This window comes from Sinohyriopsis cumingii, chromosome 1 (genome assembly GCF_028554795.1).
Source record: "Sinohyriopsis cumingii isolate HCF-2022 chromosome 1, ASM2855479v2, whole genome shotgun sequence".
Taxonomy (NCBI): domain Eukaryota; kingdom Metazoa; phylum Mollusca; class Bivalvia; order Unionida; family Unionidae; genus Sinohyriopsis; species Sinohyriopsis cumingii.
In genome coordinates, this window is record NC_142961.1 from 170869666 (window position 1) to 170883734 (window position 14069).

Here is a 14069-nt window from a genome sequence, read left to right on the forward strand (position 1 = left end):
AAGGTTTGGTGGGTAAAGGTCCACATAGTAAAATATGCATCCAGTAACAAAAAAAAATGCATGGAAATTGGTAACAGTCAGTGGCTACATTTCCATTGTTATCAAAGAACATGTAATTGTTTAATTCAGATTTGCAGCTATGCTGTTCATAAACAAGGAGAGCTCTTGGAATGGTCTATTGTCCCTTGATAATTACTCACTTAGCTGTTATCTTTGTGCTCCGCACACCCAATGTCTGGTGCACTACCTTTGATACATGTCTCATCTTTGCACTGACATAGTTGTGTGATCAGCCATTTCCACTAACAGAAAAGATTGTTTCACATATTACAATGTAAGTTGAAAAAAATCTTATGATCAGTGGACACACCACTTTAAATAAAATGTAAAATTACATGGTGCCTGGCTAGGTCCATTTTGGCCTGGCTATGAAATTGGCTATTGGTATCGCTAATGGTGAATTCAATTCTGACAGTCTGATTTCCCCAAAGAAAGAACTTGAGAAAAGTTGAATGGGGTTCAACACTGAATGGAACATTACATATCCTTGGGTGGAAATTGCATAAGTTTTCCATATTGCCAAATTTTGGTTCAGATCCACTTAGTTACCAAAAGGTCAGGCCAGGAGGGTGCATTTTCTTGGGCGCTTTTGCAGAATATTTTTAATTTTATAGTAGTTGTAGTTGTCATTCATATTGTATTAATGTGATGAGAAATGAAGTTTGCATTTTATCCACAAGTTGCTCTTATTTTTACATCGTGTATTTCTGGGTAAGAGAAATATAGTTTGATTAGTAAACTTTAACTTAAGTGGGTGCTGCGCTATAAATTTGTCATTTCTATTTTCTATCTATCCAGGTAAGAAAAGGACATATTTTTATCTTCCCATTTACTCTGCTTTGAAAATTTGTAAATAAAAAGTGTAGGATAATTCCTTAATTTATGTTAGAAATATTTCTCCAACAAGAAACATCTAGCTTTCATTTCTTTTTCTTCTTTTTTTGATAAATGTTTTTTAAATAGTATGTTGCTGCATTGTTGCATTTCATCCTTTTATTTGTCAGAATTGCAGATGAAAAACATAATCTCAGTTAATGAACTATTTTCTAAAAGTTTCATAATTTGCCACAAATGAACTTAATATTACATTATGTCATTGAATAACTTGGATAATGTCATCCATATCCTTACTCATTATTTAGTAAAGTCATGACCTTGAAAGTTGAGCATCTATTTGTAAGTCCACAAATAATTTTAGTGTCACTTCTTCTGGTTTTGAAAGGTCTTTATCTTTTAACTAAATTATAGAGTATGTTAAAGAACTGGTTAACACATGCTAAATTGCCTTATCACTTATGACAATTAGTACAAAATGACTTTGACTACAAGACATTAAATTTTATTGTGGTAATCAAAATATATGGAAAGTGAAGAAACAAAAGATATAATTCATTTCAGTTAAAAGAAAATCATATTATAATTTAGAGAAATAAAGAATACGATGTTAATTTATGTACTTCTGTTGTACTTAATTGTTTTATATTTAAAAAATTCAATTTTATGATGAAAATTTCCATTATTTAAAACATTTTAAGATGCCTGCTCCTACCCCATTGCTATCAAAACCATCTGAGGAGTTCACTGCACACATTCATTGCTGGTCCTGAATAAATATTGTGCTGCTTGAACAGCCAATATGGGATCCACAGCAGACAGGGACAAATGAGAAAATACTTCTATATGCAGGAATATTTTTTGCAAGTTATACTTTTATTTTAAAGATGCCTACTGACTGCAGTATGTGCTGTTTATTTTATGACATGTACAAAGGATTTTTATAAAACTGCAGTATCATATGTATTAACAGCTATTTTTGAAGTAGCTTTACAGTATATTTATTATGTTGATCTTATCTTGTTATTATTATGTCTTTAAACCTCAAAAAATCTAGATGTAAAACAGGTTAGACTCATTTACTATTTTGAACTTGGTCCATTGTTTGAAATAGGAAATGAGTCTTTAAAAATATTACTACAAAGTGGTAATACAAGTAACAATTTGCATAACATGAGGACATATATGTCCTGCTGGGGTGGGGGTGATAGGGAAAACTTGGATAACTTGTGTGCTATAATTGCTAATTTACGGTATATGCTGTAACAGACTAAAATGTTTTACAAAGGGACCTTCAGAAATTCATAATTTTGTAATATGTTGAACTTGTTTCAATAAAGGATAGATTTAATAGAAAATGCTAGTTAAATTTGGTAGTGACTGAAGTTGAATAGGTGCAAATTCTGGAATGGAAATATCATAGTGCATCCCTTTTCTAGTACAGTTGACAATTTGAAGTATCACTATGGATTTGTATTCTTATCATCTACTTCCATCAATCATATTTTTAAAACAAGTATGTGACGTTGTTTTATCCTTTGTACTTAAATTTGTAGCATAGGTTTCATTAAAGCTTTACTTTTAAAATCGGGTTTTGTAGCCATACAAATCTGAGTTAAACATAAAAGTAAAGGCTTTAAATTATAAAGATAATTGACAAAAATTTATTATTTTATTGTGTATTCAGATACTGTAAAACTTCATTATATATTTCAGCTATGTGATCATGATGCCCAAGAGAAGACAAGCGTTGGTAGAGTTTGATGTGAGTTATTTCCATGGTTACCCATGTTATTATTAACTTCTCAAGTGATGTCAGTTTTGTCAAGGCAGATTTCTGTACTATATGAAAGGCTATCTCTCTCTCTCTCTCTCTCTCTCTCTCTATATATATATATATATATATATATATATATATATATATATATATATATATATATATATAAAGTTATTGAAACTTTCATGATTATGATTGTCCAGACTCCAGAAATTACTGAACAAAATCTGGAGAATCCCACCCAGTTACTTTAAATAGCATATTAGGATGTGATCTTAAATGGCAACCACATGATCTGACGTAACGGTCATTGACATCAGTGAATGTAGTATCTAGTAGTGGGCTTTCGCTAAATGTGGTACTTTGAAAACTAGCTCAAAATGGCTGATGTTTACAGCAGGCATCCAAATATGCTTCCATGAGAATGGTGTAGAGGCATTGAAACTTGCTTCCATGCGAATTGGGTTGAGGAATCCAATAGCATTTCTTTAAGAATGGGGTAGAGGCATCCAAAGGCGCTTACGTGGGAGATACAGGAATAATAAGTATGGAACTTGGAGTGAATGTCAACACCTTGGCAAGATACTTATCAGAGAGAGAAACAGGAACCCCAAAAATGACAAACTTAACATTTATGTAATCCATTTAAAATCTAATGATGTCTAAAAATTTGTTCACAGAAGCACCATTTCAAAAAGAATAAACACTATTCACTCACATGATGTGCATTTTGTACTGAAAGTAGGTTGTTTGAGACCAAATCGTTATTTTTTTTTTTTTGTTAATTTAGCAAAGTCTGTGATATTTCTCAAGTCCATAATTTTCAAGGCTCAATGTCCTGGCTTTCTAGGCACATCAGTCCTTTTTCAAATGCAAATATGGCTTCAGAAACAGCTTGGGTGTTTCTGATCTGTTGATTGGAATCAAAATTGTATCTTGGCACCTAGGAAGTACTGAACATCATCCAAGTTAAAATGTCCCCATGGCCTTCCATTAATCCCATAAAATCAGTCCTATTCCAGACCAACCAACTCTTATGATTTTGCCATAAGTCTTATGAAAATTACCCTTAAATTATGGACTTACGGGATACAAACAAAAACTATGGAAAAATGATTGTTGCCAAAAATTCTGGATAATTGGTTCGTTCGTGTTTGGTTTGGATCCTGGTTTCATATTAGAATATGTGAAATTAGTCAGGGAACCAGACTAATCTTACAGTACCACCACAGATGCTTTAAACTGCACGTTATTGTTCATACGAAGCATCTGCATGATCAGACTGTTGATAATATAGTCTTTTTAAAAAAAACGGCATCCAGAAAGAGATGCATGTTAAAGACGAAAAGGGAAAATAAACTTCTAGAAAAGTGTTAATAATCAACACAGAAGAATAAAATGGAGTATTGAGATTCTTGTGAATAAAAGCTGGAAAGGACACAATTATGCTTATTGGACATATGCCAATTTGAGTATGTCTCGTGGCATGAGATATGATTGTCATCATCATGTGAAGTGGGGGAAAAATTCAAGAATTACATCAGGCTGAGAGATAGCAACAAGACATTGAGTAGCATAGGGTTTGGAACTAAAGTTTGTGCAACTGTACTAGTGGTAAATAAAGTCTACACATACTTTACAACATTTTCAGTTGAATATGATGTTTGTTGTCGTTGCATTGAACTTTTAATTACGTTTTCCAGCTTTACAGTGGCAGTTATTGATATTTTGTTACACCTTACTGAAAACTGGTCAGTCTTACGAAAAAAAATAAACTGCCTTACTGAGACGGACTCGTCAGAGTTAGCAGGTCTCCTATTCACAAAAAGCTTTCCTTTTCCTGGACATCTCCATTGCGAGATTAAATATCTTAATTTATTCATAAATACAGATAAGACTAAAATCTGATTTGTGACACTTGTTTGAATAGGCCTTAGACTATAGCTGCATTATGCAAATGAACTTCTGGGCTGCACTGCAACAGATTATACAGAGAGGTGACAAGTTGGAAAGACATGCTGCATCTAATCCTATCTGTGATCTGTTGCCATCCAAGTGTCAGTAAACAATGGCTGAAAATAAGTTGGTCTTCTGTATAATCTTTGGGCTGTGTTGACTGAGATCCAGTCCCTGATCTTGAGGGGTTGCTTCAGTGCTAATGGTAGATTCGATGGTCGCATATTTATTAGCCAAATACAATACAGACCAATGACAGTTATGACTTATTAGAGACATGGATAATTTCTGGTGTTCAATAGCCTGTTAGGAATACAATATATTACCTTTAACAGTTGCTAATTAGAGTTAAACTGTGAGTGTAAAATCCTGTTCAGGTAATGCCCAAATCAAGTACAGTAGTTTTTTTATGTAAAGGTTTCAGTTGATAGATGTAGGAAAATCTTTTTACATTTTTTTTTCTTCTTTAAATTATATTTTTTATCATTTTTTGATTTTCGAGGTCTATAATGCTACCACATAATATCTGGAATTGCGATATAATGAAGGTGGTTATAATGGGAGAGAGCTGTACCACTGTTGCCCTATGGGTGGGGCCATGGGGTCTAGAAATATGATACATTATTATTATTATTATTATTATTATTATTTTGAATGACATCACACTCTTACTTTTTCTTTTGTAGAGTATCCAAGGGGCAAGAAACTGTGTCACATATGCTGCTGTGAGTAGTAATTTGCTTTTTCGTGTCCGTCTTCAATATGTTGTACTGTAAAACTTAATGTCACTGAACATTTCTTTTTATATTTGTTTCTATTAAGCTTACTTTTCTTTATTAGGATGTGCTAGATAGTATCCAGACCTGATGAATCCAGTGACATTTCTGTATATATAAAAAAAAGGATAGAAAAGAAGAATGCCTCAGTTAGAATTACATGTAGTTGAATTCAGAGTGTCTTTCTTAAATGTATTTTGTGTTTGTATATTTGCTTCAGAATAGAGACATTTATGTTCTTTGGTATATGTAAGTCAGACTTGATCTTGTGAACAGTCACCAGCTTTTTCTTAACAAGGCATATAGAAATAAAGTCTTGGGAATAATTCCTTTTTTTATATTGTTAATGAACTAATACAACATGTATACTTCATGTACAGGATAATTATATTATTTTACAGCAAAATCAGATCTTTGTGAATGGTCAGCCAGCTTATTTTAACTATTCCACCAGTCAGAGGATAACAAGACCAGGGTAAGTTGTATCATGTTATATCCCATTCATCTCAAAAGTTGTTTCCACTCCGCAATTTCCAAAGGACTTAATGAATTGAAATTAATTAGATAGGAGGCTTCAAATTAAAAACACTAACAATGAGATGTGATTATCATGCCTTTGTTACCTGGTGCCTTTTGTTAGGCCTTTGTTATTTAATGATTATGAATAATGTGGAATTATCACGCTTTTGTCATTCTGTTACACTTTTCTTATTTAATGGCTGCCATTTTTTATCTGGCTTTGGCACATCAGGCGATAAAAATGTTATAATTGAGCTAATTTTCTTCTTTAAATACATTACCCAATCATAATACTTAAGGAGAACTATTACTGCCTCGCAAATCCATCCTGTCGAGATCCTACTGTTAGTTAAAGGGAGCTAAAAGTTGTCTGTCAACTATTGTGACAGTTCGGCAGAGTGATCCCCCTTAGGTATAAGACTTGGCAAAAGCCAGAATTTGCATGGAAGTTTTTCACTTCTAAGGAAAGTATACTCCATCTTTATTTATAACTTTTTCTCTTCCTATGCCAAAAAATTTCTGCTTCTACAGTTTGCTAACAAGTTGTCATTGTCACACATTTACGAACTTGCACATGGAGCCAAAGTGACTTCACGTTCAGTGCGGGCTATAATTATATTGTAAGTGCATGTCTCTAGCAATTATAAAAACTTCTAATATATGTGTAATTTCATTACGAAAAGGTACCTATTGGAGAGTTTCTATTCCAAGGCCTTCATAGCATCCAGGTACCAACTTCACTGTTTTTTTTACTTGTACAGGCCTTTTTCCCTACAGGTAATTGCCTCATAATGGATATTGTCACACCTACTTTGTACGATATCTGTAACAGTACCTCATTTCTTTTTTGTGTGTAATTTAGACTCTTGTTTACATTTCTGTATTGCATCCGCTCTGGTTGGACAAGTACAGGGTAACATTTCTATACATGGTTTCCTCAGTCACGTCTTGCTCATGCTTTTTGCTCTATTTGTCTTACAAATGCACAGCTCGGGGTAAAGACATTACCAGTCCACTTGCTGCCCTTCCTCAGTTTGAGAATTGTCAAACAAATGAGATAAATCAACTCTTACCCTTCAGCCACAAAGCGTCTAGACATTGACAAGCCCAGAAACAGCTCCAGTACCCAAGTCACCACCACATGACTCTGCATTATTAGCAGCTCTCTCTACCTTGCCTTCTCTGGATTCGACTTGATTCCTATGGCAGAAAAGTGAGGGACAGAGCTAAACAAAGTCAAGATCCCTCTCACTCTGCAGACATATGGACAAGTTACATGGATCGTTCATCCCATAACCTGTACCAAACTGATGGTCCTAATGATATCCTCCACACATGGGTGGTCTATTTCCATTACGACCGGCCTTGGCAATAGACTAGGGATCATGAAGGGCCAAACATAAATATTATGGGCTCAATCAATAACAGCCCAGTTCCAGTATGTCAAACCTTGACTTTTGTAGACATGCAGAGTCCAGTCTGGAGACACTCATTCGGCATGATGCCAATAGTTCCTCATGCTTCAACAGATGTTGCTTTGCAGTTTCTCTACACTCGACAGGAGAAGAGGCTCTTTACTCAGCAACTGTCTTGATATCACAGTTTCTAATTCAGGCCATTCTAAGAGTTTAGTAAGCGGCAGACCTCATTGCTCTGCACCAGCTAAGTCTCATGCATTACAGGAGACCTTAGCATCACTTCTAGAATATCTTATGTCATTGGAAGATTCAGCCTTACTAACCTCCGTTGAAAACATTTTCAGCCTTTGATCCCCAAATTTCTGGCCTCCTCCTACTACTCCATCAGCAACCTGGACCAGATCTCTAGCATCTCTTGATCTTACAATGAAATGGAAGAGTCCCACTTCATTTACTTCCACAATAGGGGAGAGTTATGGACATTCTTACCTGCCTTCATCATCAGTTCATTGGTGGTTTTACATTGGCCATAACACCAGTATTTCATTTTAAAACTACATCAGTTGGCAGTGATATTGCCACGTTGGGGATGACAAAAGTCACACTACATATGACCTGAACAACATCATGCAGAAACAGGAATTCCTACTCCTACTAGGCTTTCTCAGTGCAGCAGCAGACCTCCATCTCTTAGGTCACTTTTTTATGTGCACATTACAAATGATTCTTCTGTCCCAGTGGAGGCCAAAAGTTTTCCCACTGGTCCAACCTCTCTCCATCTGCACACATTTGAAGCACCAACTACAGAATAGCGGTATCCAGTTAGGCTCATGGCGGGTATAACTCTGCAAGTACAGCTGCCAGAGATTACAGTCTTTACTGACATAAGTACGGAAGGCTAGGGAGCACACCTACTACCATCCTTTCAGGAAACCAGCATTGCCTGGTCTCCCCAGGAACACCATTTATCCATTGTTTCATTGACATTTAAATGGCAAGGGAGTTCTCATTCTGTCTGACAACTCTACATTAGTGACTTTTCTCAAATGAAAAAGGAACCAAGAACCCAGATGTTTGTGTCATGATGTGGGACTTTCTAAGGTAGTGTTGTCAACAACAAATCCACATGTTCACCATATCCCATGACACCTAAACATACTGGCCTATGCTTTGTCATGGAATAACAACAATCAACTAATACAGATGGATGATCTCTACATTATTCAGTTTTCACTTATATATGTACCCAATGGGACAGACTGTTGGTGGACCTATTTGCAGTAAGGTGGAATATCAAACTCCCAACCTTTATACTCCAGTTCCCAGTCCAAAAGCTTTGACTGTTGACGTGCTATCACTAAATTCAAATGACCTGGATGCATATGCCTACCCTCCAAAACATCTGGTTCCAAAAGGGATGCAAAAAGCAAGAGAAACAGCCTGTTCCCTCATACTCATAGCACAACAAACTAATCGGAGAATTCGTGGATCAGTGACCTCATCAATTTTGTCTCAGCAGCTCCTTGGAAAATTTGGATTTTCCCTCATCTTCTCAAACAACCACAATTACAGTTGTTTCATCCCTGCCCAGAGCTACTGAACAAGCACACCTGGATCATATTAAACAGTACATCGGAATAAACAATTCCTGCAACCAGTTGTGGAGAGAATTGCTGAAGCACAAAGGCTGTCCATTCTGAAGCATACAGGCAAATGGCATAGTTTCCCTCAGTGGTGTGCAAATGAACATATCTTGCCTCTGCAGGCATCTATACATCAAGTAGATAATTTCCTCCCCTGGCTCTTCGAATTATTCCTAGTAATATATGTTTCTTCGAGAATACTTGCCCATACATATACACCCATCCAGCCTCTCTGCAGTTACGTCTATAGAGAATGTGCCCTCCACACCAGTAGAAAGTGAGAGGTTGTTTTCCCAGACCATTTTTAATTTTTCATTGATATAAGTCACTCGGGCCCTTGACAGTCGACAACTGGCATTCATGTAGCAGCATCCTGTGTTGCTCATTTAAGTTCAGATCACAAAAACGTGTTATCTAAGTAAATAATTCCTGAAACACTAAGCAGTCCCACAGTCTGCAATAAACATAAATTAACTGCAAATGGAAATAACACCAAATCTTTTTGACAAACTAATCAACAATAGAGTATCTTTCCGGTCATTCCTTATTTCCAGCTAATCACATTTAGTTGTTTCTCAAAAATTGACTGACAGCTTGCAGTTAGCTGCACTAATGTTCGAATAGTGTCTTATTCATCATCTGCTGAGATGATCCACTGACTGCTGTAGATGGTGAAAACAGGTATTAAGTGGCTCGAGTTGCTTATATCAGTGAAAAAATAAAAATTTACTTTATAAAAATTTGTCACCAGCAACTTTCTCCACTCTGTAAAAACTAGCCCCACTTTCAAAAATCTTTCGCATTGGGGACAAATGCAAAGCCAGGCAGAGGCCCTGATACGTGTATGTGTGCATGCATGTATGTATGTATTCACACAGACTCATGACATTGTTGTCATCAACAGTTTTGGGGGGTTTTGCTTAAAGGTTCTTTTATACTTAAAGGTTCTTTTATATGCTGATATTTCTTAAGCCTCTTGATAGGATATTATCATACATGAGCCTAACTGGATAACTCATTTCATTCTGTGACACACGTTTGACCCTTGACCATGTAAATTTAGGGCACAGTCATAGATAATTTGTGTTTAGGTTTTGGATTTAGTCTTTTGTATTTGCATATTTTTCATAAATCCTTGGATATATTTTGTTCATTCTTGTGATGGTTGATCATGAAGCCAAGACATTTTATTTTGTGCTTTCTCAACCTTTTACTTTGTGGTGAAGGTCATCTATTTTACGGTAATGCTTTGATCATAGGCTCAACACACAGATCCTGGCACTGTAATTTGCCTGTCGATTCAGATTTGCTTCATTCTTACAGATACCTACATGCATGCACACTCACACAGAAACATGCACACACACATGGTAGAAATGCAAACACGAAGACTTATTTAATTTCTAGATTTGGTGTAGGATTGTTTGTCACATTGCCTGATGGATGACCTTCCTTTTTGTTGCAGAGGTCCAGATGATACAAGGACAGCCAATCACATTTTGTTGTTCACCGTCTTGAATCCTCAGTATCCAATCACAGTTGTAAGTACAACATCAGACCTTATGTATCAAATATCAATGCTTACAAAACAATTCTTGAAATGAGATTTCTGTAACTGGAAATATATTCTGATTAAAACTTTCATCACAGTGCCCACAATATCCCATGCAAAAGAAGTACACAAAAAAAAATTAATTTGGATATTCAAATATTCAGAACGGTAGGTGCCGTTTTTAACTCCACTATCATAGATAAAAGAACGTCCGAGATGACCGGTTGTCTATCACCATTGTACATTATCTGTAGTCCTTGCATCTATTAGTGCATTTTTGTTATTGCTACTCCCAAATTCGTTGGAGGAATGCCATGAGACTTCGCACATACATTCATTGCTAGATTTAGTTGGTCCAAAAATAAAAATGGTACTTCTTAGACATCCCATATGGTGACCAGAGTAGTCATCTAGAAAAAAATCATGTTATCCTTCTGAAAGACTTGTAAAAATGTCTAGTTAAACTTAAATGAAGCCATCCACGAAATCTTGTTATTGCTGCTCTCACCATTACAGATCACAGACATATCACCTGTGTCTGTTTGGGTTTGAGTTTCAATCTCAGCCAGTGAGGGCATCTGAGCTTTTGGAGGGTCTTCCTCCATCAGATACACTGTTAGCCATATATAGCCTGTTAAGTGATGAAAATGACATTGTACCCAGAAACAACAACTACTGCCATCAGTATAGGCACCATGGTGGCCATCTTGAATTTTTTAAATCTCTACTCCTCCCAAATATATAGTTCTAATCAGTATGAAGTTTTCACTAATAGACTTGTTATGATACCTAGTTGGTCCTAAACTAAAATGGTCCTTTTGTACATACAAAATGGCTGCCATGATGGCCATCTTGAAAATCTTCCTATTGCTGCTCCACCTGATTGGATGGTTATATTTACATGGGGTTTTCATTTAAAGACTTATGTGTCTGCTTGGTCCTCACGGAAAATGGAACTAATCTGATATCCAGTATACCCACCACAGCACCAAATTTCAAAATCTTGTTATCATTGAAGAATATTGGAGATGGTTTTTAACATTTCACCAGTTAAAAATTAAATAAATGGTCTTATCTTGAATTCCTTAAATTTCTTGCCCAGTACATCAATCCCTTTGAGGGACTCCTTTTTTTAAAATATTTTTAAACCATAACATTTTTGGACAGTAAAGACATGTAGGAACTTTGCTGATGCAGTTGAAAACATGATGATGTCACAAGCGTATAGGGCTATTAAATCGTATTCTACATTTTTATATTTGCCCTGAGTCCAAATTGTTAACAAACATTAGAAAATATGGACTTTTCCTTTTTATTAAGCTATTAATTCTGTACAAGTAACAAAATCTTCCTTGCCCAGCAAACTTTTGATATTTTCCATGGACAGAATTTTTCTCAACTGGTTTATTTGCATGGATATGCATATCCTTTTGCCTTGCTCACATGAGTCAAATAATGTGTTACTTATGCATGTGAGGGAGAGGATGTTGATTACTTGATGGGTACAATTGATCAGAGAACAATAATATAATTGAGTACAATTTAAAGAGATAAGTTTTGATGTCTTTGTTATTTTTCTGGACTTAGCAAGATCTTTTATGTTACAGGATGTGATGCACACCATCTGCAGCCCATATGGTCAGGTACAAAGAATTGTCATCTTCAGAAAGAATGGTGTACAGTCCATGGTTGAATATCCTTGTCAGCTCAACATAACTATTGAACAAAATTTCTCATTTGTGGAAGGGGTAGGGTCGTAAGGGAAAATTTGTACACCTTTACCAAAACTTGAATGCAGCAGCTCCTTTATGCTTGCTATGTGGGTGGTTTACTATCTAAGCTGTCAGAGATGGCACTCCAAGCCATTTTTGAAGCATCCAGATGAAATGCCCTGAAATGAAATGTAAATGTAGAATAAATAGAATTTGAAACCAAAATAATACAAGATGCATATGCCTCCTTCATACTACTTTAATATTTTTATCAGCACAGCACATACACAGAAGTCCAAGATTTAATACCCATTCAAACAAGCTAGAACCTTCATCATCAAATCACATTGGCACAAATGGGGAAGCCAAACTTGGATGGAAAAAAAATGTGTTGGAAAGAAAGAGGAAACTTTTTATCAGTTGATGTTTTTGTCCAAGAGAATCTAAGGAGATATATGTCATTACCTTAACACTCATATTCAGAGTGGTTTTGTCATGGTGGTTTGCATTTTAAAGAAATATCTAAATCACAGAACAGTTAACCAATCCTTTTCTTGCCATTCCTTAACTGTAAATACATTTGAAAATGTTGATTCAGCCAAGAGAGCAAAACAGTCTCTTAATGGAGCAGACATATACTCTGGATGCTGCACACTGAAGATTGAGTATGCTAAGGTAAGATAAAGATAAAAAATGTATTTTAAGTTGTCAATAAAGGAAATCGGTCTGATTATTTTTCTATTTATTTGTGTAATAGCATATGCTGATGTACTGACACTGTTCACAAACGGTGCTTGATGCCATTATTATCATATCTCAACAAGGGCATGCCGCTTAAGCCAATACCATAGCTTACAAATGCTTTTGCCTGTTTGGAGCTGTAGTGGCTCAATAGTTAGCATGCCAGATTCATGACAAAAAGGGTGTGGCTTCATATCCTACCATCTACCAAAGTGTGTCCTTGGGAAGGCACTTTACTCCAATTGCCTCGACTCAAAAAAACCTACTTGTGTTGCTGTGCCATAAAGTACATCACTCCCTTGATAACTTGTGAACCCGCTTATAACATGGGGTCAGGCATGGATCCCATTTTTTTAACCAGAAAATGCAAAAAAGAAATGTATCCCTTGAGGAAAATGACGATCAAAATTGGTAACAGGAACTTTGATGTATTGCTTGTTTTATTGTCGAAACCAGTAGATATGACCTGGAAATTTTAATCATCACTATGAAATATAAAATTTTAAAATAGTGATACAATTTTTTACATTTTCTTTCCAAACAACAGTACACGGCAATTAACAATATGTAAGGACATTTTGGTCAATGAAAATGTCACGCTCAGTGGAGGCACTACTTTAATAAATAAATGCAAATTAAATAAAAAATTTTATCAATTGAAATTTGTGTTCTGTTCCATCTTTTAGTTCCTTTTAAGTGCAATCGTCATACATGCAATGTGTCCTCTTGTAATTAAACGTAAAATGCTTCAATCTACTGTAACAGCTATGTCTGTGAGGGTTTTTCTGAGAACCTAATTAAGTGCTGACCGTGTTTTGATAACTGACTTCTGAAAGTATTGCACTGAATTAAAAGCTGGCCTCCTTTGTATTATCACATTAATTATGTCTTTTGAATCAAATAAAGAAGGTGGAATAAAAGAAAAGTTAAAAGGTATGAAAATCCCACAAACTTAAAATCTAGTGGTCCCCGGTCGTATGTCATGTGAACTCAATTCATTTGATCAATTGAACAGTTATAAATGTTATGCTACCTTAAATTAACCGACTCTTTCATGACTGATCAAAGATAACAAGGCAAC

General features: G+C 35.5%; 1 protein-coding gene across 3 annotated transcripts in view; it reads left to right on the forward strand.

The window, feature by feature from the left end:
* The window catches only part of LOC149808379 (heterogeneous nuclear ribonucleoprotein L-like), an 82170-nt gene that overhangs the window by 21466 nt on the left and 46635 nt on the right, over positions 1–14069 (forward strand). For all 3 annotated transcript variants that reach the window (XM_089976409.1, XM_089976417.1, XM_089976425.1), the window contains 6 exons: positions 2611–2659; positions 5314–5352; positions 5805–5878; positions 10449–10524; positions 12143–12228; positions 12826–12922. In XM_089976409.1, the coding sequence (XP_089832535.1) occupies positions 2611–2659; positions 5314–5352; positions 5805–5878; positions 10449–10524; positions 12143–12228; positions 12826–12922 (421 nt within the window). The remainder of the gene's footprint in view (positions 1–2610; positions 2660–5313; positions 5353–5804; positions 5879–10448; positions 10525–12142; positions 12229–12825; positions 12923–14069) is intronic.